Source organism: Chenopodium quinoa, unplaced genomic scaffold (genome assembly GCF_001683475.1).
Source record: "Chenopodium quinoa cultivar QQ74 unplaced genomic scaffold, ASM168347v1, whole genome shotgun sequence".
Taxonomy (NCBI): Eukaryota; Viridiplantae; Streptophyta; class Magnoliopsida; order Caryophyllales; family Amaranthaceae; genus Chenopodium; species Chenopodium quinoa.
The window spans coordinates 378,035-404,035 of record NW_018743197.1 but is presented as its reverse complement, the minus strand read 5'-3'; the positions used below and the strand labels follow the sequence as shown (position 1 = coordinate 404,035).

At 41.0% G+C, this 26,001-nt stretch overlaps 2 protein-coding genes across 2 annotated transcripts; both read right to left on the bottom strand.

Moving 5' to 3' along the window:
* Positions 1-58: 58 nt before the first annotated feature.
* On the bottom strand, positions 59-1,996 carry LOC110733190 (NDR1/HIN1-like protein 6). Its single transcript, XM_021913199.1, has one exon. It carries the CDS (start codon positions 1,054-1,056, stop codon positions 274-276), a length of 783 nt encoding a protein of 260 aa, XP_021768891.1. The 5' UTR covers positions 1,057-1,996; the 3' UTR covers positions 59-273.
* Positions 1,997-3,229: 1,233 nt separating this feature from the next.
* On the bottom strand, positions 3,230-16,771 carry LOC110733187 (protein translocase subunit SecA, chloroplastic). The gene is made up of 20 exons (XM_021913196.1): positions 16,208-16,771; positions 15,960-16,032; positions 15,661-15,867; positions 15,228-15,331; positions 14,917-15,096; positions 14,533-14,751; positions 14,034-14,147; positions 13,832-13,945; positions 8,909-9,076; positions 8,605-8,780; positions 8,123-8,189; positions 7,884-8,030; positions 6,725-6,820; positions 6,584-6,652; positions 6,369-6,470; positions 6,031-6,282; positions 5,865-5,932; positions 5,191-5,308; positions 4,194-4,433; positions 3,230-3,626 (listed from the first exon to the last, which is right to left on the bottom strand). Exons 1-20 carry the CDS (start codon positions 16,604-16,606, stop codon positions 3,480-3,482), a joined length of 3,060 nt encoding a protein of 1,019 aa, XP_021768888.1. The 5' UTR covers positions 16,607-16,771; the 3' UTR covers positions 3,230-3,479.
* Positions 16,772-26,001: the final 9,230 nt, after the last annotated feature.

Sequence of the window (26,001 nt, the reverse complement as noted above, 5' to 3'; positions counted from 1 at the left end):
AGGGAAGATAAAACACGAGAATTTATTTGGTTATCGTAGACTATAGTAAAATCTCCAGTTACGTAAACAAAAGACACTAGTTTATACTAAGTTGAGAAAAAGCTTTTATAGTATACAAATACAAATAAAGAGACGTTAATCTGGGTAGAAAAAAACAAAGAAAGAAAATAAAGCTGAGATATACATGAACAAAAACGACAAATAGTCAAACAATTGAAGATATAGATTAATTCATTATTTCTTAATTGCTGAAATCTAGGAAAATGAATCGATTCAAAGTTTCACCCTGATTTTGCAATTGCTAGCTTTAATACTAATGGCATTATTGGAGCTCAAGCTATCCACTGTCAACTGGCAGTTAACCAAAAACCTCACTTTCCCAAGCTTCATACTCTGGACTTTAATCGAAACAGGTTGATCCACTTTAAGCTCCAAAGGAATGTTTCCCGTCTGCTGTTGCTGCTGCAACGCTTGCATCAACGTGTTCCCATACTGGTTTTGCCCCGAAAGGGAGACATCAGTTGCTGTTGTATTAAGCGGACTCTGATAGAATGCTGGAAAAGACCCTTGACACAGGTTAGTTTTCTTGTACCAAACACTCATTTTACCTCCTTTTTCATAGTATATACCAATCTTTTTATTCGGATTCTTTGCTGTTACCCTCACGTTGAACCTAGCATACAGGCTAAGGTCCAGATTGAGCCTGAAGTCGGTTATTCTTAGCCTGTCAACCGAGTAGCTAGGAACTTTAGGATGAAAAACCAAGAAGAAAACGAGGGCAAGAATCCCAACGACAAGTAAGAAGGTAGCCAGTAAAGAAAATATGCAACAGATGACTCTGCAACAGCAGCTTCGGCCCTTTGGCTGTCTGGCAAGAGAACGAAAAGGCGGTAATGACTGTGGATAAGGGGGTGGATTGTTGCCCATTGTGTGCCCTTTATCTGATGAAATCGAACTGTTTCTAGGAACTAAAGGAACTGTAGGTTTTGTTGCCTGGTCTATGACAATGGAAGTTGGATAGATTCTCGGATTCACCGGTATCCGATCTGAAGGCATACTGAAAACTTAAGGATAAATTCCGTCCTTAATTTGTAGACCAAAAACGTAAAGCAAGCTACACAAGTTAGTTTGAGTATGCTTGTTGAGTTCTTTGTAACTATATTTATGATTAATTGTTGTAAATGAGTTGTTCTTTAAGCCTTTTAAGTTAGGTAACCTGTTTCATTTTCCTTTTACCTAATTAAGCTAGTAGAGCCGCGGATGAAGCCTAAGTTAGAGAGTGGTTGAGCTAGGAATTCTTTTGTCACCTTTTACTTGTTCTCATTATTAGCGTCTCTAGACTATGTACAACATTTGCTAGTTATTTTTGAATTGAATAAAGTTTCATGAAATGACCTCATCATAACCTGAAGTCTTAAATATTTACCCTTATCACGTATATATATCAGGTGTACGTTGTATAAAAATTGGAGTTCGGGATGAGGATTGAGAATTTTTATTAGAATTTGTGAATGAAAATTTCCACAAGTAAAAATTTTACGAAAAATTGCCACAATTAATCTCAACTTTGCTTCATCCGCCAATATTAATCCCAACTTTAGTTTATTCATCATCGCTCCCAACTTCATACCCTATTAATTTTCATCACCTCCAACCAGTCATCCAACTTGATGTAGAAGGTTATTAAACAAGTGTCAATGCGTGGTAGGTTTGAAATGTTTTTAAAAAATAAAAGTCTAAAATAAAAAATAAAAAATAAAAATCCAAAACCACCAATAACTAGCCACTGCCACCCACGGCCAGCCAAGTCTACCCCCTTCCTCCCGGACCTCCGGTCGTCGACCATTTCCCCTGCCTATACCCCGGTGCTGGTGCTGCCCTTACCACCTTTCCTTTCCCCTTCACCACGCAAACCAGCCAAAATCCCCCAAATCCCAACCATTGGCCACGAAATCAGCCCCAAAACCCGCCAATTTTGGCTGTTTGTGGCCAATTTTGTCATTCTTAGGGGGGAGGGGTTGTTTTGGGTGGGGAAACTGTGGTTTAGGGATGGGTAGGTGGGGTAGGTCTGCGGTGGCCGAGGCAACAACGACACCAGGCAGGAAAAGGGGGTCTTGGTGGTGGCTGGCGCTCCGGGGGAAGGAGTTGGCTAGGCTGCGGGTTGTCGTTGGGTGGTTTTGGATTTTTTTTTGTTTTTTGTTTTTTAATTTTTAATTTAATTTTTTTTTTTTTTTTACTTTTTAACCAATTAGGTCACAACATGAGTACACAAGTAATCCCAAGTCAACAAGGTTTATCTCTTCAACCAGTTTCAAGTCACTTAGGTGATAAAAATTAATAGGGTACAAAGTTGGTAATGATAGTGAATATACCGAATTTGATATTAATATCGGCGGATGGAGCAAAGTTGAGATTAAATGTGTCAAATTTTCCAAAGTTTTATTAAAGAATATTTTTTTTTAAACCTAATGAATATTGACCTTTGATAATAGTACACATTCTTTATACCATCTTGTCAACAATACACTTCAATTGAAGAGCATTAACACCTAGGCGAGTTCAATTCTAGCTTGGTCTTGTGGGTGGTGCTTGCTTTGATGTTTTGCTATAACGGGTTGCATTGAGGCCAATGTTTGAGTCGCCTCTAGCAATGTCTATGTGATGCAAGGATTAAGAGGACAAGAAGGCCAACCATGGCATATGAAGAGGAAAATACTCTCTCCGCTTATTGGGGCTTTCCACCATCGTGGGTGTGTTGCCAAAAAGATAAATTTTTTGGAGATGCAGAAGCATCTTTCCAAATTACAAAAGCATCTAGCTTTGACGCTTGGTAATATATTTTCAATGGCTACATTGTCAAGGAATAAAACCCCATCAATTTCCAGTAGTCCTTGAGGCATCAAGTAACTCTTCTAAAACAAGCTAATCACCAGCTGGCTGGTACATTGTCCAAGGAAGAAACCTCCACTTTAAATAAACTTGGAAAGGATTCCAATTCCATAACTTTTAGGCAATATTATACAACACGGAAGAATTCAACCTGACTGTGTTGCACGCTGCACCTGTTATTCCTGCATCTCACTGCTGATAGTGTATTTTGGCGGTAAAGTATGGATGCTCAAGAAACACACTTTTCATTGCTTCCCTCTGCTTGATTCGTTTCACCTCAAACCAGTGTATGAAAAAGTGTGGACTGGGAAAATAAGACAAGCTACCAGTGTACAGCTTATTGAACTATTTGAATAGCTGACAACTAAGACTGAAATCTGTATAGCTTTTGCATAGTAGTATATCAGTATATCACAGCACATCAAATGGTTGTTCTTCTGAATAAATTGAAATCCAGCAGATCTTTACAATTTCCAGTAGCCCTAATTTACAAAGAACATCAAGCAATCATATGTAAGGAAAACTATAAGCTGTGAGGAGTGATTTAGTCCAAGGGCCAAATTGTTGCATATATACTTTCTCAAAGACTTCTATGTATTCCGAGGACTAGCAGATGAAGAGGATTCCATAGCACTGACTGGATTAGGATTTGCATCACCAATTCTTTTATTCTCCACACTGCTATCTAATTTTCCCTTTTGCTGCTGCTCCTGATCCTTCACCAGGACAGGTTGAAACTGCAAAAGATGAGCAAAAATCTTTTAAGATATCCATGATAAAGAACACTTCATCTAGTAGAGCCTAAACCAGACTTATTAATTATTATATCTATAAAACAAGTATGGAGAGTACTTTAAGGAACTCCCCCACCCCCAACTCCTCCCCCTCCCACCCCCCAAATAATGTGAAAAAACATACAACAAAAGCTTTATTCCCAAAATGATTTGGGGTCGGCTAACATGAATCATCAAAAGGAACCGTACGATATGAATAGAGACATAACAAGGTAATCAGTTGAATGAGTTTGAAAAAAGGTGAGTAAAGTGAATAAAAAAAAATATTATTAATAATAATAATAATAATAATAATAATAATAATAATAATAATAATAATAATAATAATAATAATAAAAGAAACAGAATCCAAGAAAAATAAAGGGAGTTTTAAAAGAGAACAAAAAATAAAAGTCAAGAAAGTTTTAAAGAGGTGGTTAAAATGTTTAGAAAAACTCAAGAAGAAACACAATGTGGACACATAACATTCTGTAAGCACACAATTGACCAAATATCAGTTCTGATAAGGACCTGGTATACAGAGTAGATAACATTTCTTCTTATCTGAGCCATCATTTCTAGGAAAAGGTTGTAGCCCTCGAGTTTGTATTCTATGAGTGGATCTCTTTGTGCATATCCACGCAGGCCTACTGCTTGCTGAACAAATTTGATAGCCTGCAAATGTTCCTTCCAAAGGCGATCAATGTTGCTCAAGATAAGAAATCGCTCTGCTTCCTTCATCAGGCCTGGTGCCTGTTTCTCCACCATGTCCTGAAGCAAATTGAAACATTATCTACATCTGTACAAAAGATACATGAAAATGCTGAAAGATTTATATTACAATGTTGTATCCACATTCCTCTACAGATATAACAGGTGACTAAGAAAAATATTCTGGAACAACAGAAAAATTCCACCCTAATCTTTCTATTTAGCTCAATGGAATCATTGTTCAAGCCAGCTCAAAAGGTCAGAACAGCCATGCAGCCAAAGCCACCAAGACACACAGTTTCCATGGAAAAGTAGATGGAAATTATGAAACAAGGTGAGGCATTATGGTTAAATTTATCATGGTAGCTTTATAAATGTTAAGCAATGGAATAGACCATTAGCCTTCAACACTCCCATAGAAATTTATGGGCTATAGCCAAAAGTCAAACAAACTAATGCTGCAAAATCACCTCCCTCTACACTAATTGGAAGTGTGTTTCTGCCTATCAGAGAACCCCATAATGACATTAATAAGAATCCAAGCATAAGTGCATATCCCAGTAATCCCTATTTTTGTTTGGAGAGAGGTAGATGGCAATTAATAACTTTACTGACCAAATGCCACACATGATGAAATGCTTTAGCAACTATTTATACAGCCAACAGGAAGGACAAAGTGAACAGAAAATCAAGCAACACAGATAGAGAGAACATGGGGAAGACACCAACATACAAAGAGTACTTTAATGGGTGCATAACGATTACACAAAGGGAAAAAAAAGTAGGGGATATTTTAATGGCAAGAAAGCAACAAAACCTTTTTCTGCAAATATGCCTCACGACCACAACGACGAAGGTAATCTTGCAGATCTTCATAAGTTGAGCAGTTGTTTGAGAGCAACTGTGGGGTTAAGTCATTCAGCAGATAGCAATACCTAGAAAAAACAAATAACTGTCAAATAGATAAAAACGACTTACAGATGCCAAGAGTGTCACAGAGCTTGGTACAACCAGCTGCCTTTCTTGCTAAAGAAGCAATAAGTAGAAGCAGCAAAAATAGAAAAGTAACCACACCCCCTAAAAAACTATTCCAAAATTTAACTTGTCAATAAGTAGATATGACAAATCACTGAGGATTGCAACTATCATATCAGAAACTTTTGTTAACATGCACAATCATTGCTTGAAAGATCAAGTGTGATGCTAATTTATGAAAAGTCAATCTAAACTATCTAGGCAAGGATCCGCAATTTTGATGTCTCCATATTTGGGAGAGTAGTACTGCCTGAATTGTGAAACTAAAAAACAATCAAAGCGACACACTGTGGTGACTGGAAGCACATCTGTAAAGCTCAAAGCCAGTGACACACACACAATCACTCTCTCTCACACACACAGTGACACACACGCGCGCGCGCGCACACACACACATTTTTGCATTATTGTTACAAAGATCAATTTCAAAAATGAAGTCGACATAGTTTATCTCACTGTTGAATTTTAGCGATGAGCTTTTCAAGATCCCAACTTTCCTGTGGGGACTCAGAACCAATATTTGCCTGTACATTTACAGAGGGCAATCAAACATTAGAAGAGAAAAAAAAAGGAAAGGAGATGGAGAAATCATTCATTCTGTACAAAATTCAACTGAGATCACCTCTAGTATATCATCCATCGTTAATTCAGCGTACTCAATAAGAAGAGATTCAAGATTGTCTGACTCCAGGGCTCGCCTTCTCTCTGCATAAACTCGGTCTCTTTGGCTGTTCAAGACTTCATCATACTCAAATAACTGCTTCCTTATATCAAAAAAATAATTTTCCACTTTCCTTTGAGCTTCATCTAGTGCTCTAGTCAGCATCTTAGACTCAATGGGCAAGTCTTCAACTCTGAAAGCTCTCATTAGACCCTAGTGGTAACAATGAAGAGTGTTGGATACTACATTCATGATAAAGAGTTTTCAAACAAAAAGTAGGGATACAAGAAAGGATATACTTGAATGCGGTCACCACCAAATATTCGAAAGATGTTATCTTCAAGGCTAAGGAAAAAGCGGGAACTTCCTGGATCCCCCTGCCTGCCACTTCTACCACGTAACTAAATGACGTAAAGATAATTAATTCAGCTAACATTCCACATTTTTGCAGCATAGAAAACCAAGCAAAGAAAAACAAAGATAAAAACTTTATCATAAATTGATTTGAAGTCACCTGATTGTCAATACGACGTGATTCATGGCGTTCAGTTCCAATGACATGAAGACCACCAGCTAATACCACCTGTCACAGAAAATTACATAAGGAAATGCAATATACATCAATGGCTTGTAGGTCAAACATAAGATTGCATACCGTGTTTTTCTCTTCATTAGTATAAGTCTTATACTCTTCTGCAATTTCCAAAAACGCATGTCGGAGCTTTGCAATGACTTCATCCTGAGCAGGACCCTGACATTTACCCACAATCATAATCAGGCACAATAATATTCAGAGTATTTCAACTTCATCGATCATTGAATTTCTTAAATGAATCACTTCGTCTAGCATGGAGTAGTTTAGTGCTTTAAAGTTGAACATTTCATCCTCTTCCCATTTATTGGGAGGAACACTTTCAGGGATTTTAACAAGTTACCCCAAATACTCTCTAATCACTTCCCTAGCTCTCTTCAACTTGGAACTTGAGGTGTTATCAAGTGTACATTTGATATGACAACAAGCAGCTACAGATACAGAGTTCTGTAACTTAGTAGAGGCCCAGTAGATAGCTTCATTGCCTAGAATTTGCTTTTATTCACTGTAACTCAATGGGAGGTGTTGGATATATAGGTGTATCATGTTTCTTTGAAATGTCCCATATATCTCTAAAGCAGATGAGAAATATATTTTGCCAGGAGGCTATTAGGAGATGATCCCATCTTTGTTATAATATAACCTTGTGACCGCATCCTTCAGTCGCTTGGTTAATATGGAAACTTATACAGAATTGTTGGATAGGAGAGGCTCAATGCCACAATCGCAACAGCTTGTGGCATCTCATTTGGTATTTGCATGTGATTGATCTTTTGCAAACCCAATTATTGATTATATATATGAGTGACTAGAATGAGAAAACCACTGATAAACTGCCACATGGCCTGCATATCCATCCCACCCCCCCCCCCACCCACACACATATTTTTCAGCAGTATAAACAATGACTGTCTTACACTCTTACAGCTCTTACCTTTTTGGGCCATTATGTGCACTGCATTCCTTTTTTGGATGTTTCACAATAGATGCATTGTTTCGCTTTTTAAATTTTTTTTGGTGAAATGACACAAACGCTCTTACTTAACCCACTCAAAATATATCAACTAGGCCCACTTGATCAGACCTATGTATAATGAAACATGCAGGTATAATAAATGAAAATTAACCAGGAGCGTAACAACGGGTGCACAGGATAACGACTGAAGAGGGAAGGAGAGGGGGAGGGGTTTAAAGTATATATTAACAATTTCAAACTCCTTACCTTTTCACATGAATAAGAGAGACGCTCCTCTGCTTCAAGCTCACTTAATGATTTCCGCCCCCAAGTTTTGACAGCCAACTGTACTGCTTCGTCAACCAATTTGGCATTTTTTTGTGATAGTTTGCATGGAAACAAAGTTTCTTTAACCTAAATGAAAAGACAAGTCCATACCATGGATTATAGAAGCAAGATATAATGAACTCTACCAACATCAATAGTATACAAAATTAAGAGCACACCTTCCACGTTTTCATAGGAGGTGGGTTCTTCATGGAAACAAATCCTCCATCACCTGGCCTAACTACCCTGCAGTTGCAAAATATTAATGGAAGAATGGATAACAATAATACAAAAATGACAAGTGCAAAGTATTACAAATCAAGTGATCTTATCTCAACAGGATGAACTTGAATGTTAATGGAGCGAATTTTGAACTTTTTATAACTTTTACTAATACTAGTAGATAGTTAAATATACTAATAGTCAAAGTTGTGTATTGGCAAACATGAAACTATGAAGTCGTGGTAGAACTAAAATAAAAACCTGAGGAAGTACATTGTTGCAAAGTTAAAATTTAAAGTCTATAGCTTTGACCCCGGATACGCAATATAGTTAATCACAGCATGGTAGTTACATCTTAGAAACCTTCTTCATAGTATGACACCATCAATTTCAGACACTGCTTGAAAGTTGAACAATTTGAGAGACTTCACAGCAGTACCTTGGCATAAGCATCTCACGAATTTTCAGCCTTGCCATAAATTCAGCATTACCCCCAAGAATGATGTCTGTTCCACGACCAGCCATATTTGTAGCAATAGTAACAGCTCCAACGCGACCACTTTGGGCCACAATCTCTGCCTCTCTTTCAACATTCTCAGGTTTAGCATTCAGAACCTCCACATAAAACAACAATCAATTAATGTCACCATCCATCTATCAATTTTTTTTTTTTTTTTAAATTATTATAAGGTCATTACAATAGTAAAAATATTCTTAATTTCATCCAATTTGATTTACCTTACCTCGTGAGGGATACCAGCTTGTTGTAATTGCTCAGACAGTGACTCACTCTGCTCAACACTTGTTGTTCCTACAAGCACGGGCCGGCCCGTCTTATGCATTCTTGAAATTTCTACTACAACTGCCCGCCATTTGCCTGCAGTTGCCCTAAAAACAACATCGGATTCATCCTACAAAAACAGAATTTCAGATTAGTTAGCACAAGAAGAATTTGTTGGAGAGAAAGACCTAAGTTCATCTTGATGATTCTGATCCTATTACTGATGAAAGTCATGAAATTAGGACTCCTAGAATGTCTCTTCTAATATAATAATTTAAACTTTGAAGTTCAACAATTTCGAAAAAAGGCTTTATATTGCAGAATCAAACGAAAATCTGTTACCCACATGGTGTTGCTTGCTCTCAATAAAGTTGAGCAAACTTCTTACTAAAAAATAATAATAAAAGAAACCTGAACAAACAAACTAATTAGTGTAGTACTATGCAACAATAATCACTTGCAACTTAAGTTTTTCCTTAGCCAATGTCAGGAAGTTAGCTATGACATTACCCTAGTCTAAAAAAGTAGGGGACACACCTTTTGTGTTTTTGGGTGATTGTTTTAAATTTTCTGAGATGCAGCAAATATTCCAATACTAGGTGGCTCTCACAGGAAGAAAGTGATGGAAACAGCCCTAAACTCGTGGAAATTATCATGCTCTCACTGTATAAAATTAATTATGCTATACGCTAAAACACGATTTCCTAAACTCTTGAAATTATAATGATAAAGTGGACTTTTTCAATTTGTCAATTCATTGCAAGGCTGCAAAGCATGTCACAACATCTGCAACCTGTCACTTTTGAGAGATTAACAATCACAACGACTGCGAATTTTTTTCTTTGATTTGACAAGGACTGAACAGGTTTAACAACCTGTCAAGTTAATGTCAGGCCCATCTGCCATTGATTTTGGTATGACAAGGTATAGGAGATGAAATCTGCTCAGAAGTATCCAGCAAATCGATAGGCAGGGCACAATTTTATAATTATAGATATGTAATCGTACCAGCCATCTCTCTCCCCTTAGAGAAAGCAAAGTGCTATACAATAGAGTCAACCCCTAAAAAGAGTTACCTTACAGACGAGAATCCCTAAGGATGGATGAATTAGGATATTCAAGTAATTAACGACTAAAGAGAGACATATTGTGATTTACCAGTCCACAGCAAGATGAGGTCCCATTTACAAAGTTCAAGGTCTTAGTCAAGAAGAAGCACTTCACCTTCTTGGGCTTCAGTGAGAGCAAAGGACTAAAGGCTGTAAAGTTGAACTTTGTTCTAAACCCAAACATGACATTTTAGCATATGTAATGCTACATTTTTTTTAGGGAATTTCTCAACGGTGACCCTCAACTTCTGCTACGCACGTATGGTGACCCTCTTGAAGATTTATTATAAAAAATGACCTTAGTCAAAAAATTCATCTCAATCATAACCTTATTCCATTAAATACCAACTATGGTTAGATTTATATTTTTTTAAAAAAGAAAAAAAACTAAAACAATCAACCAAACCACCAAAAACCAGCCACCACCTGCCAGCCACCATCTCCTTTTCCGACAACACTACCCATGTTCGTCCGAACGCCGGCAACGCTACCCAGAGTCGCCCAACGACCGCCAGTAACGCTGCCAGACTCCCTCGACCACCGCCAAGTCAGGTTCTCAAATTCCCGCCCACAACCTTTCCTCTCTCTTCTCCTTCTCAACGTCACCACCACTAGAACCCAAACCATGACCATTGCCAAACTAAGAACCCCGACCACCCCCAGACCGCCAAACCCAAACCACGACCACCCCCCGAACCGACTACGGATCTATCTAGATCTCTTTCTTATCCACCTTCTCCTCCACCCTCTCTCGATCTCCTTATCTTCTCGATCTCCACCCAGAATCAAAATCTCAAACTCTAAACCCACCACCCCTCCTGCGACCTCGATCAAAACCAACCCACGGCGAGGCGGCGAGAATCGAAGGTCAGAGGAGAGAGAGTTGTGAGGTTAGGGTTCGGGTATAGGCGAAGGGGGTTTGGTGGCTCTGGTGAAAGTGGAGGTGGTGCTGGCTAGATCTGGTGGGGATGAGGGTGGAAGTGGTGGTTGGGTTGGTGGTTTTTTTTTTTAGTTTTTTTTTTTTTCAAAGCTAACCATAGTTAGTTTTTTTTAATTAATTAACTATCATTAATGTCATAAGTGAGATAAATTCTACAATTGAGGTCATTTTGTATAATAGAAAAAAAGGGGAGGTCACCGACTCACCGTTGGTGCATAGCAAAACTAGGGGGTCACCATTGAGAATTTCCCTTTTTTTTTATCACCATATGGAGGTTTATATATTCAAATGAAGAGAATATTATGTTTTGATGAAAGAAGTATATAGTGGTCAGCTCGTATATCAAGATTATCAACTAGATGTCATGAACTTCATATGCTAGAAAAGTAGCATGTAATTTGTACAAACATGCTAATAAAATAAAGCCATTAAGGTCAACACTTAACAATTTTTGCCCATTGCTCTCCTCTCTCATACAAGAAAGGATTGGTTAAGGAATGAGATAATTAGGAAGAAAGTAAGGGTTAAATCTACTGCGAACAGGACGAAGGAGATCGCCTGAGGTGGTTTCACAATCTAAGATGGGGATTGAATGATGCTCCTATAAAGATGCTTGAAGAGTGACAAAGTTAAGGAGTCGTGATGTGTAGGGGTGGCAGACCAAAGAAACCTTGGAGGGTGAATGAGGAAATATGGTATTGGAAAGGGCGGAATGGATGGAGAAAATCTAAATTTATATACTTTTTCTATTTTTCTTTTACCTAAACTCATTGTATTTTCCAAACTCTATTTATTTTCATATGTCACAGTTATTTCAAACTTTTTCTAAGTTCATACTCGCTTGTTCTTCCTCTCTTTTAACTCCCCTTATGTAATACCCGAATATTTTATGATTTTATATAATATATTTTATAAAAAAGAAAAATTATTTTTATTTATTATATAACTTTTCTAATATAATAATTTTATTTAGAGTTTGTAAAGTTTTAAAACCCTATCTTGTTTAAATAGCACTGTACAATTCAAAACGTATATAAGCTATTTTAAACCCTATAAGTATTGTTAACCCTTAAAAAAATATTGATTAAAAAAAAAAAGCAGCTGGCCGTTTTTTTTTTTTTTTTTTTTATGCGTTTTATTCTTTACCAAAACTAACTTTTGTTCTCTTTAATTTGTTTTTGATTAACCAATCTCCATCATCATATCTAATGTTTCATATGATGATTACATCACGTTGTCATCAATAGAGAAGCCTCAAGAATTTATTTTTCTTCGTAAAATCAAAGCTTACGAACTGCAGTGTTTCCCAGCGCTATTTCTTGCCGTAGTTAAAGGTAATCACACGATCTAGGGTATAATTGTTTTATATAATTATTGTATGATTTGCTATTCATATGTATGATTTATGTATATAATTTTATGATTTGATCAGATTTAATTGTCTTGTTATTGTTGTATAGGATTGATTGTGTTTTATTTCTAGGGTTTTTCATGTTGTTGCTATAGGGAATATTGTTTTTGAGGTTTTAGTGTTATTAATGCAGAGTATTATTTTTGGGTTGAGATATGATTATATTTGGGTTATTAGTATGTGTTTTAAGAGTTGAGATATTATGAATCGAATTGTCATGTTAATTGGGAACATGTGCCATTATTGAGATACTATTTATTAGTTGTGAATGCTTATTTGATCGATGTATGAGATCAAAAGGTTGAGAATTATTTATTTTGTTCTTGGTTTGAGGCTCGGCGTTATATAACTTAGTCCTTGGCTTGTTGGTAAGAGGGTAATAATCATGAGTTAAGAATGAGGTACAATCTTTATTATTTATTTTTCTATGGTCCCCTACAGTGGGAATTGGCCCGTATGTTGTCTGGTTCAAGGTGTTTTCTAGTTATTATGAGTATTCAAATTTTTATACTTGATGGTTTTATTCGAATTACCCATGTCCAAGACTAGGTATAAAACAAAGAGCATGGCACTCTTATGGGTTATATGAGTTAATTGAGTAAAAGTTCGTATTATTATTCGAAGTTGAGTTGATAAAGGTTATTTTTTTCAGACTACAATGTGTAATGTAGTTTTGAGCTACATTGTTTAATTGAACTAGTAATGTTAATTATTATATTATCTTTTGTATTCTGATATGTGGTGATTACTCAGCTGACGTGTGTGTTACTTTGTTGTGCTATTTGTGTTTGCGGCCATGACTTTTCTTATGGTGGCCCTGCGACGATCTATTTTGGAATTTGTCCTTAATAGTGAGCAGTCAAGATTTTCTAAGCAGGTTTATCAAGTAGCTAAGGAGCTCAAGTGTTTCGATTAGTTTGCTATAACAAGTTTGTAAAGTTGTATAAATAGCTCACCTAGTTTATTGGGTTGTAATTATTGGGATTTTGTAAGCCTTAACACTTAACAGGTTGTCGAGTGTGGCGGTAATACCTCTGATTTAAGTGTATGCTTCCGCTATTTTGTTCAAAGGTTGTTTATTTTTCCTTTAATTCTTATTTATTATTGGTTAGTAAATCGGGGGTGTTACACCTTAATCCTCTTTAATAAAACTTTCTCAGATTTTATATTATATCCTCATTTGGGTTTTCACTTTACACTAACCTAGTTTTTTCACTATATTTTTCTAGTCTTGTCATCCACTTTCATTTTATCACTCTCACTTCTTCGTTTCATTACTGTGGACGATTATATTAGCTGGCTCCAAATCATTTTGGAACTAAGGTTTTCTTGTTGTTGACTTGTTGCTGCTCTCCTCTCTCAGACATCACTGTAAATGTAAACAAAACAAAACCAAATGATTAAGGAAGAGGAGATTGAAGAGACCTTTCGTAGCATGGGTTTGTTTGTGGGAACAATTGTAACTTTAAGCTTGTATATACTCTCAAATTCTGCACTCTCAGTAGCTGCTGTGCCGGTCATCCCACAGAGTTTGGGGAACTGCACAAGGGAAAAGATCACAGTAAGATACCTTAGAGTTTAAAATCGTGCAGCATTAATGAAAATCTCAAGAATGTGAAGCAGGGACCTGAAGAAAAAAGTTCTGATAGCTAATTGAAGCCAATGTTATTGTTTCATTTTGTATAGGCAGGCCTTCTTTTGCTTCAACAGCCTGGTGAAGCCCATCACTCCAACGCCTCCCCTAACAAAAAATCATAAATATATTGAATACTGAAGCTACTTCCATTATCAGCAAAAGGTAACATCAAGGTCATTTTGCAAAAGTACAAGGCCACCACATAGAATTTCCCTAAAGTATATTAATGTCCTTTGAGGTCTTCCTGCATTTACTTTTGCAAAACATCAATGCAAACCAGCCAAGCACAACCGACAACCAATTATCCATATATTATATAATTATTCCCCCACCCCCCCCCCCCACCCCCCCGAAGCAACTCCTAAAATATCACTACAGAAGCTCTGTGATTAGGGCCCTTGGGGGAGGGTAAAAAAAAAGAATATGGATAAACAGAACCATGAATCAATTTGCAAAGTCAGTTACTCCAAAATCAAGATGTTAGGCTAACCTGCATTACACGGCCAGTAAACTCATCCACTATAAGGATCTCCTTGCCTCGAATTATGTAGTTTACGTCTTTTAAAAAGAGCTCTTTTGCCTTGATTGCATTCAAAATGTATAGTGCCCATTGCTCTCGAGGGTCGTATAAATCCTTTACATCTAGAATCTCTTCAGCATCTTGATACCCTTGTTCCATGAGTAAAACTGATTTTTGCTTCTCATCAACCTAAAATGTTGCCATGAATAATATAAATCAAGCACACCTGTGTCACAGTTAAAGTATCCTACATGATAAACACTATCCTTGTATTTCTTGAAGATTGCAATTTGCTCCGGAAAACAGAAGTGAGCAATATATAGTGCCACTGACTCACTATGTCTAATTTCCTACCGTATAGTGTATGTCCCGTTCGAAGGCAGAAGCTATTTTGGCAGCTTTGTAGTATCGCTCACTAGGCTTCTCAGCAGGTCCAGATATGATCAAAGGAGTTCTTGCCTCATCAATTAGTATAGAATCAACCTCATCAATTACGCAGAAATTGAAAGCCCTCAGTACGAGCTCATCAACACTCTGCAGCATCCAAGAGTACATTTAGGCATTTAGCTAGATCATCCTACCTACGAGAGAGTTGTTTTGCAAGTATGAAAAGGCCAAAATGAACGCAATAACTCGTGAAATTGGTAACCATAGAAGCTACTTTCCGTGGAAAGATTATCTCTCAAAAAATCAAATCCAAGCTCACTGTTAGTGACGTAGGTGATGTCACATAAGTAATTTTCCCTCCTCACTTCACTTGTCATGTTCTCTGTAACACAAAAAATCGTCAATTGTCAGATAATTGCTGAAAAGTTGATAACATGCAGACATTTGGGCGAAACAGGCAAATTGTAGCAGGACAAAGAGCAAATTAATCAGGACACATAGCTCATTATGCTTATGACAGACTATGCTGTAAATTGGATTGTCTATTTGCATTTTGCAATGAATTAATGAACCCCAACTGATGTGAACGTGTACAAACTTAGTCAGTCACATTACAAACTCCGACTAAATAATTCAAAGTCCCTAAACAAACATTAAGCATACATAAATAGATATGGACAATAAATTTGACAAAAAGGGAGTAGCACATACGCTGAACAAGGCCAACCTTGAGACCAAGAAATCGAGCTACTTGACCAACCCATTCACAATCACGGCGAGCTAAATAATCATTAACAGTAACAACATGAACCCCTTTACCCATCAAAGCATTGAGATATGCTGGTAATATGGCAACTAATGTCTTCCCTTCTCCAGTTCGCATTTCTGCTATTTCTCCTTTATGTAACACCATGCCTCCTGCGTATCGATTTTTTCCACATTATTGTATCGTAAATTCGAGCACTTCTAAAAATAAAACAATAATCCTAGCACAAGTTGCTTCATAATACCAATAAGTTGGACATCAAATGGACGAAGGCCTAAAACCCTCTTGGAAGCCTCCCTAACAACAGCAAAAGCTTCCTATATATACAGAAAAAAGCAGCAATTAAAAAGCAAGATTGATTTAGTGAGGTTAACTCGAGTGGTTAAAGCTTCCCTCCAGTTCCAGATGATCCTGACATCCATTCTCATCACAGATTGAATTAGAAAGTACAGTAAAAAAAAAAAAACGAGGAATAGAGGTGCATAAATTTACAGGAAGAAGAGAATCAAGAGATTCTCCGGAAAGAGCGCGCTGCCTAAGTACAGAGGTGCGGTCTTTGAGCTGAGCATCTGATAAACTGGATATCTGGGGTTCTAACTGATTGATAAGCGAGACGGTGGCTGCATACTGCTGTCTGGTGGATTCAGCAGGATCGCCACCCTTAAGGTTGAACAACATGTTTCCCAGGTGTAGTAGTCCGCCTTGTGCCGACGCTCTAACTTGAAAATGCGGCAATTCCCCATTTTTTCTTGTTCTTCCTCTTTCATGATCAATTCGACGACGAGTACTAATCCAAACGTAGCTGAATTGGTTGTGATTGAATGAAGAAGAACAGCATGAAGAAGCATACAAAGATGACAATTGTAACGCACTTCTTGCGCAGGATTCCATCTTAATTACTTTGATTATCGCTGCTACTGTATTTTTAATGCTTTAGCGTTGTCGCCGGAAGCTCAATTACTTGGTATGGAGACCAGAATGTTCAGTGGCCAAATGTGGCAAGAGAGACGAAGTGGATAAGAGTTTAATATTTCAGATTTCTTTTGTTAAAACTAGTTGTGGTACCGCGTACGTGCACTTAATTAGTGTATATAAGTATTGTTATTTTATACTTTCTCCGTTTTCTTTTACTTGTAACACTTTTCTAAAAATGAAATGTCACAATACTTGCAACACGTTATAAAATGAAAGTTATTTTAGGAAAAAACTATACTATTTTCCTTATTCAAAACACATGGCCCACTAAATTACACTTCTAACAACCACTCATCCTATTTTAAAGTTTATTATATCATGTAAACCCCACCTTTCTTAATTACCGCGCTAAAGGGTGTGTTGCATCTAAAAGAAAACGGAGGAAGTAAATATTAAGGCCTGATTCACTTTAATTTTGCTGAACTGGACTTATTTTTTACTGATTTTCTATTATAATTCTTCTTTAAGAAAACTGAATTTTATTGAACTGAACTTATTTTTACTGAACTGAACTTATTTTTACTGAACTAAAATTAATTTTACTGAACTGGACTTGTTTTGGGTGTTTTTGTTCCTCGGGAGAGTTACAACACGAAGACTGATCCGGGGTGAGCTGTACCTGCAAAACAAACGGAGACACCAGTTGGGTGGTGCTCCGCCTCCGACGCACAAGTTAGAAACTTGAAGGGAGAAAAAAGGTGCGGAAATTTAGGTAGGGATCTGCTCGGATTCCAAGCTCAGGATGTCTCTATCAAAGAGTAAAATGTGTAATAAATGATAAAACGTGTCCTCAAAATGAGGGACATCTCCCTATTTATAGGGTCTTTGGGAATTGTGCCCCTGATTAGGTTATTGAACCCTAATCATTGGTGGGCTGCGCCGTTTGGCGGCATTCTCGGGATTTGGGCCTGAAGGCCGCCTTTTCCCTTGATTTCGGGAATGACACGTGTCGAGCAGGGATTGGTCCATTTTAAACCAATCTGGGGCTGACACGTGTCACCTTCTGATTGGACCACGTGGCAGGGTAAAATTACCCTAAATATTTGCCCCTCACAGATGTGACGTGGCACGCCGCGTGGCATCTGTGACACTTGTCACGCTCCGGTTGGCGGTAATTTTACCGTTACAGAGTAACCGTTCACCTTCCGGGTAAATTACGGAAATGCCCCCAAATTTACCCTCTATATATAGCCGTTTTACCCTCATAATTTTGTACGTTTACAAAAATTTCTTAGAGAGAAAAACTTTGAGAGAGCAGAAGTCACTTGTTTGAGTCAGACGTGAGCAAGAAAGTTTGTTCTTCGGCAATACAGCCGGTCCCGCCTACGTTCAGATACCAAATCAAAAGGTACCGTCTCTGTCTCTCTCAGCTCTTTTCTTTTTTCACCGCTTGTACATATTTCTTGCAATAAATGGATGCATCACCAACACACACGGCACAGCCTAGGTTAGAGTCCAACCGGTCACCAGGGACGGCTGAGTCTAGGACTGGGAGTGCCGGCTCGGGGTGTTGGGACCACCCTTTGCCATGGATTCCGACCAGTTATGTGTATGTGCAGGACACCATGGCTCGGACAATGCAGACGGCCACTGATCCAAATTATAGAAGCGAAGGCTCAGGCGGCCAAACGCCTGAGGGAGAATCGTCTGGTCAGGGAGACAAGACGGCTTTGGAGAGGTCCCCTCCGCGCGCCCCTTCAACCCCTGCTGACTCTTTCTTGGAAGAGTGTGACCAAGGCGGCGACGAGGCCGCCTCTGCCCCCATGGACCAAAGAGAGGGGGAGACGGAGAGCGACAGCTCCGCCTCTACCTCCGAGAGCAGCAATGACTTGCCCCCTCTTCCGGATAGCGAGGAGGAAGAAAGGAAAAAGTGGAGTGAGAAGGACGATCCCTTCAGCATCCACGTCTCCTCCAAGGACCGAATCCAGATGGGGGAGAACTTAGAGAACTTTAAGAAAATGCACCCGCTTGGAGACGGGTATAAGATCCGGGTGCCGCCTGAGATGGGCACCATCGCTTGGGGGAATGATCAAGAGAACGCCAACAGCTATTTTTGTTGTTATGAGGCGGCGTTCATAGCCGGCCTTCGCTTCCCCCTTCACTAGGCGGTGAAGGCAATTTTGAGAGGCTACGACCTTGGGGTCTGGCAACTTACCCCCAACACCTGGACCAACATTCTGGGGTATGTTGCCGCCTGCGAGTTCCAAGGGCTTAACCCCGGCTGGGAGGCCTTTGCAAGCATGCATTACCTCAGCAGAAGCCCAGGCGGCTGGAGGGCGTGGTATACTCTAACCACACAGCCGCAATACATGATGACCTTGGACAAGGTCTCCAAGTTCGATGGCTTGAAGCACAGGTTCTACCTGATGTCAGCCCCAACCAGACGGGAAAATTATGAATTCCGTCTGTACAATAAGAAGCCCGACTTGTTGGGCAGGAAGTGCGCTCTTCCCCGGATCTCAGAGGAAGACTTTGACAAAATAATCGAGGCAGAATTTTTCGGCCTCACATACGCAACTCTGTCAACCGGGGAAACAATAAAAGTCCCTAAGAATTGGATTCCCAAGAGCGCCTGGTTCAGGGATGAATGTTTCCTAGCCGCCTGCGGGCTAGGGCACATGTTTAATAAACGTATGCGCCTGGGTTCACACCGCCTGTAGTATTTTTCTATCGGAATTGATTTATGATTCTGATCAATTTCTTTCTTTTTGCAGAAGAAGCGCTAAACATGTTGCAGTCGGAGAAAACTCCCAAGCGGTCTTCTGCGACCATCCGCAAAGATCTTGCGGAGAAAGTTGCGGCCGAGCTCAGGGCCAAGGTATTGAGCGCCTGACCCTTTCTTAAGTTTATTTTATAAACTGTCTTGCCCGGATACTAACCTTTACTTTTTTATTTTCACAGGGGGGAGAAGTTGGGAAATCGTTTGAGAAGAATCTCAAACGGGCTAGAGAGGAGGCCCCAGCCGTTCTCAATAAAATAAAAAAGTCTGTCTCTGCGTCAACTCCTGGCGCCTCAGCCGGGGCTAAGACGATGCGGATAGCGGGGCGACTCGAGAAGGTAGGCGGCAACCTGTGCCTTGATCTTGCCAACCCCTCAGCAGCCGCGGGGTTTACCACGCCTGCAAGCGTTTCTCGCTTGGCCGGCTCAGAAGGTAAGAACCCTTTTGAATCCCCGCTTGAGCTGGGGTGGCCTTTACGGGTGAAATCCCACTCCCAACAGACGTCATCCTCAGACGGTCGACAACAGATAGGTGTTGCCTTAGTTTTGCACTCATCACGTATTGATTGTGGTGTAGATCAATCTCCCCGCTGGCCAGACGTCCAGAAGCACGCCAAGGCCATGCTAGATGCCGTCCGGAAGAGGGATAAGGACAATATCCCTGGGATAGAGACGTTCAATCTTGAACGCATTCTATCCCTTCTGGCTGAGGTAAGAAACTTGTCAATTTAATGTTATTTTTTCCAAGTAATTATCCCGCCTGTAATTCTTATACCGCCTGCTTTTTACAGGCCATGCTGCGGGTGGACGGGCTCAAACGTCCTTATTCCCGCAAACGGGAAGAGGTAAAAAGGCCAAGAAGTCCGCCATAGACGCTGATAATATTGCTTTCCACTCAACTATCGTAAATGAACTTGAAACTAAAGCAATAATTATGACACAGGCGTCTAAAATCCAGCAGCTGGAGCTAGATCTGAAGGCGGCCGAACAGCGGGTAACGGATGCTAAGACGGCCAAGAAGGGGGCGGAGGAGGCCCAGAAGAAAGCAGACGAGAGCGCCAAACAGGCTGAAGAGGCGCTCAAGAAGACCTAGGCTGACCTTGGCAAACTGAAATCCAAGGTTGAGAGGCTGGAGAAGGATGCTGCTCAAGCTCAGAAAAACTTTGCAGCAACCCTGGAGGCGGAGTAAAACCGCCTTGTTGCAGAGAGTGATGCTGACAACGACGCCCGTATGAAGATTGATTGGGCTGCCTTGTACCCAGACGCTGATTATAGCATCTGGGCAATGGCACATAGCTATGCCGAGTACGTGGTGTACTTGAGAGAGCAAGGTGAGCTAGAGCCTGCCTCCTTTGAAGCTTGGCTCAGCAACAATGAGCCAACCGCGCCTAAGCTTCCTGGTCCCGGCGAAGCGCACCAAATTCCCTCAGATGATGAGGAGAAGGGGGAGAACCAAGAGGCTCCGTCTGCAAGTCAGAAGTGACCCCTCAGCGGCAGTATGCCAGTCTTTGCTTTTTTAATTCCTTTTTATTCAGCGGCTGTATGCCAAAACTTGCTTTTTCCGGCCTGCGTGCCGAGTATTTGTGTTTTTACCGGCTATGGAGCCGGGTTAATTAACAATTTCTTTCTCCCGGACGAGGTCCGGTTAACATTTGATCCATTACAACCGTTTGGTTGGATGGACTTTTATGAATTGCACCGACTGAGTCATTTTTGATCATTTTGCATTTGAATTTTTGCCTATCTTATGAAAAGCATGCGGCGATTTTTTGCCTAACTAGTCAATAGTCTGGCTGTCCTTGCCCCTGGACGGCTGTGTGATTGGTTTCAATTGGAGCTGGTTGATTGACTTAAAAACGTTTGATGCTGCAAAGAGCATGATATGATTGTAAGTCAATCAATCACAGTAGTGATTGCCCCAAACCAAGTGCACAGCCGTACACCAACAGGCGTTTCGGTCACTACCCAGACGGCTTATGCCCGTCTTGGTAGAGATTTCATAGCCATTGAACTCTTGCCCCAATTGAGGTGAGGTGCAATTTTAAAATAAATAACCTGTGAGAACTTCAGCCGGTGACCGAATGACGCCTATGGGCATCCGGTATTTAGGAACTTATTCGTTCTTCGTAGGTTATTTTGGTCAGACGGCTATGAGTTGACCAATTAGGTCGTTCAGTCTTTGCCGTCTGCATGAGTACATAGAACCGACAAATAGTCTGTTCTCTGCGACGATTGCACTCGGAGGGGTGTTGCCGGACGCCTTTGTCCATGTTGGGACATGCGATTTTATAAAATGAGATCCGGCCATTTTAGCCTCTGGTCTTGTTTGAGACCGGTTGTATAGCCACTAAACGTTTTTGTGCTTAGTTTTTAGTCAAAATATTGAATTTACACTAAGTATCGAACTCAGTTTTTTAAACAAACGAGTCTGTCTGGATATTATCCAGACAGGCAAATATTTGATCATACTAAGTATCAAACTTAGTTAGATAAATGGAGAATCCGTCTGAGTATTACCCAGGCGGATAGTCAAACAGTTGAATAAACAAAGTATCAAACTTAAATAAACAAGAGATCCGAGTATTACCCAGGCGGCCAAACAAATGTAACCTTCACTAAGTATCGAACTTAGTTAGGTAAATGGGGAATCCGCCTGGATATTACCCGGATGGATAATCAAACGATAATTTTGCAAACAAAGTCTGAATCTTCATTAACTGACTCACTGTTTAAAAAAAGTTTACATTCTCAGAAGTAGTACTTTTTTAGATTGTCTACATTCCAAGTTCTAGGCAGGCGCCTGCCGTCTGGAGTTTTCAGGCGGTAGGTGCCGTCCCTTACTTCTTCATAGAACCGGTAGGGGCCTTCCTAATTTGGGGTTAGCTTTCCCAGCTCATTGTCCCTACCGGTTGCCTTCATTTTTCGTAACACTAAGTCGTCAACTTTCAAAGGACGCTTGTGTACTTTTTTGTTGTAGGCTCTCGTCATTCTCAGACGGTAAATCTCATGACGCAAGGCGGCATTGCCCCTGCGTTATGGGAGTGAATCCAATGTCAGGCGCATTGCTTCCTAGTTTGCCTCTTCATCATACAGCATGACTCTGAGAGTCGGCTCGTAATGTTCGATGGGCAAGACGGCTTCAGCACCGTAAACCATGAGAAATGGGGTTTCACCGGTTGCCCCTTTTGCTGTTGTCCGGATGGCCCACAGGACATGGATTAATTCTTCTGCCCATAAGCCTCCGATTCTTTTTATTTTCTTTTTAATGTCGTCTGAGATCAGTTTGTTGAAAGCTTCAACTTGGCCGTTTGCTTGGGGCCGGCCAATAGATGCGAAATAGCTTGAGATCCCCTGATCTCCCAACCAAGTTTTTAGCTGAGGCGTCTCAAACTGAGGACCATTATCAAACACCATAGACATGGGTACCCCGTACCGGGTGATAACATTCTTCCAGATGAAGGAAATTACGTCTGAGGTCTTGATGTTTTTAACCGCCTCAGCCTCCACCCACTTGGTGAAGTAATCCACAGCCACCAAGATGTAGCGCTTTCCGCCTGGAGCAGGCGTGTAAGGACCTAGAATGTCCATGCCCCATTTTGCAAACGGGATTGGGCTGTGGATGGCCGTCAGATCAGTACCCGGACGGTGAATGAGTTTGCCAAATTTTTGGCACTTGTCACATTTCTTCACCAACTCCTTGGCGTCTGCCTCAAGAGTGGGCCAAAAGTAATTTCGTCTGGCTCTGACGGCTAGGGACCTGCCGCCTATGTGAGAGGCGCAGAATCTCGAGTGCAAGTCTTCGAGAACTTCTTTTCCCTTTTCTGGGATGACACACTTCAACAAAGGCTTCAGAAACCCCGCCTTGAAGAGTTCTCCATTTTTCAACTCGAATCTTGCAGCTCGCTTTTTCAGGACGACTGCTTCCTGTGGCGAATCAGGAAGTGTGTCGTCTGAGAGATAGGCCCGGATGCCATCCATCCAGGTAGAGCTTCGGTCCAGAATTCCAACGGGATCTTCATAGATGCTTCTCTTTTCAAGAACTTCCTAGAAGACTGACCGAGGCGTATCATGGCAGGCTGAAGATGTCAGCTTTGACAATGCATCCGCCTGGTTGTTTTCCGACCTAGGCACCTGATTCAGCCGGAATTCCTCAAGTGCCTTGGTCTCTTCTTTGACTGCCTGAAGATATTTAATCATAGCCGGATGGGTAGCCTCATAACTTCCCTCATATTGGCTAACAACCAATTGAGAATCAGAGTAGGCGTCAATTTCATGGCCCCTGTCGCCTTACACATGCGTATGCCGGCTAGCAGGGCTTCATATTCCGCCTCATTGTTAGAGGCTTGAAACTTGAAGCGTAGTGCATATTCAAATTTTTCTCCTTCAGGAGACTCATAAATTACGCCGGCACCACAGCCGTTCTTTGTAGAGCTCCCGTCTACGTACACTTTCCAAACCTAATCAAGGTTATCCGGAGCCACCGGACGAGTCATTTTAACAATGAAGTCGGCAAATGCCTGACCTTTCACTGCCTTTCTTAGTTCGTAAGTGATTTCAAGGCTCTGCATTTCAATAGCCCATTTCAACATTCTCCCGGATGAGTCCAAGGTAGACATTGGCCGCTTGAGTGGCTGGTCCGTGTAGATCACCATCGAATGTGCCAAAAAGTAAGGCTTCAATTTTTTAAATGCCATATACAAAGCAATGCCAAATTTTTCAACCATGGGGTACCGGGGTTCAACATTTTTAAGAACATGGCTAATGAAGTAAACCGGGAGCTGCACGCCGTCTCGCTCAGCAAGGAGAACGGCACTGAGGGCATGGTCTGAGACGGCTAAATACATGTACAACGTCTCCCTAGGAAAGGACTGACCAACCTAGGCAGAGAATGTAAATGCTCTTTCAACCTCTGGAACGCCGCCTCAGCATCATCCCCCCATTCAAATCTGGTCTTCTTCCTGATTGCTTGGAAGAAGTAGAGGCATTTGTCACCTGACCGGCTGAGGAACCTCCCCAGCGCGGCCAGACAACCAGTGAGTCTCTAAACTTCCTTGAAAGAGCGGGGTGACTTCATGTCAATCACCGCCTGTATCTTTTCGGGGTTAGCCTCTATCCCTCTTTGATCAATTAGGAATCCGAGAAACTTCCCAGACTCAACACCAAAGACGCATTTCTTAGGATTTAACATAACCTTATGCCGCCTGAGGGTGGTGAATGTTTCTCGGAGATCAGCCAGGTGATCCGTCCGTAGCTTGGATTTGACTATCATGTCATCAATGTACGCCTCCACATTCCTCCCAATCTGATTGATGAAGACCGTATTAATCATCCGTTGGAAAGTGGCAGGCGCATTTTTCAAGCCAAACAGCATCACCGTATAACAGAATAACCCCTGATCAGTGACGAAGGTCGTCTTCTCTTGATCCTTTTTCCACAGGGGTATCTGATGGAAGCCGGAGTAGGCATCCATAAAACTCATCAAGGCGTGGCCGGCTGTAGAATCGACCAGACTGTCGATCTTTGGAAGCGGGTAACTGTCCTTTGGACACGCCTTTTCGAGGTCTGTGTAATCAACACACATGCGCCAGGTCCCATTCGGTTTCTTAACAAGGACCACATTGGCCACCCAGTCGGAAAAATTACAAGGCCGAATGAACCTGGCGTCTAGCAGCTTTTTGACTTCGGCAGCTGCCGCCTGACTTCTTTCCTCGCCGTGGTTTCTTTTCTTTTGCCGGATGGGCTTCTTTTTGGGGTCCACGGCGAGTTTGTGGACAGCAAGATCCGGGCTGACGCCTGGCATCTCTTCCACTTCAAAGGCAAAAATGTCTTTAAATTCTTTCAGCAGAAGGTGCAAGCTTGCACCCAAGGTAGCATGAGCAACCGTCCCAACCTTAACAGTGTGTTCTGGACGGCTGTCGTCCAGAAGGAGATCAATGCTTTCGTCAGCCGGTTGGGGACGGAGCTCATCTGACCGTTCACCGGTCAGTGATTGCTATTTTTTCTCTTTTTTCACCTCCACCGGCAGAGGAGCCTATCTTTTCTTTCCGGCTGCTGATGGGGCAGGAGCTGGGTCGGCATCCTTTACTTTGTCAATGTCTATTGGTTCCTGACCGCCTGGGGCCACGGTATCTCGGACGGCTGAGAGATAACACTCTCGGGCCGTCTTCTGATCCCCATTCAAGGAACCAACAGAGCCGTCATCCCTCTCATCATCATCTTTGTCTATCTTTCGAAGATGGCTCTTGGTGCCCCGGATGGTAGGGCCACCACATGAGAATCCTCCTGCTATAGTGTAGACCGACTCCTTATCGGTATCCGAACTACTAGCAGGCTGGGGGGTAGTCTTGGAGGACTGACCCTTGTTTTTCTTTTTTGCCCCGGCTGGGGACTTGGAAATGTAGGAATTCAACAGCCCTTTGTCAGCCAGACGGTCCAACGTACGCTGAAAACTGAAGCAGTCGTTGGTGTCATGTCCGACCTCCTCATGGAACTGACAGAATTTATTCTTGTTCCGTGACTGGACAGAACTCTTCATAGGATTCGGCTTCTCAATGGACATCCGGTCCTTTACCTCCATGAGGATGGAGTTGCAG

Excerpts from the sequence above, each read along its gene's own strand:
- LOC110733190 (XM_021913199.1), bottom strand. The coding sequence starts at position 1,056 with ATGCCTTCAGATCGGATACCGGTGAATCCGAGAATCTATCCAACTTCC.
- LOC110733187 (XM_021913196.1), bottom strand. The coding sequence starts at position 16,606 with ATGGAATCCTGCGCAAGAAGTGCGTTACAATTGTCATCTTTGTATGCT. Across the intron at positions 14,148-14,532 it reads TTACTGGCCGTGTAATGCAG|GGGAGGCGTTGGAGTGATGG; the intron begins GTTAGCCTAACA and ends ATTTTTTGTTAG. Across the intron at positions 5,933-6,030 it reads CGATGGATGATATACTAGAG|GCAAATATTGGTTCTGAGTC; the intron begins GTGATCTCAGTT and ends GTAAATGTACAG.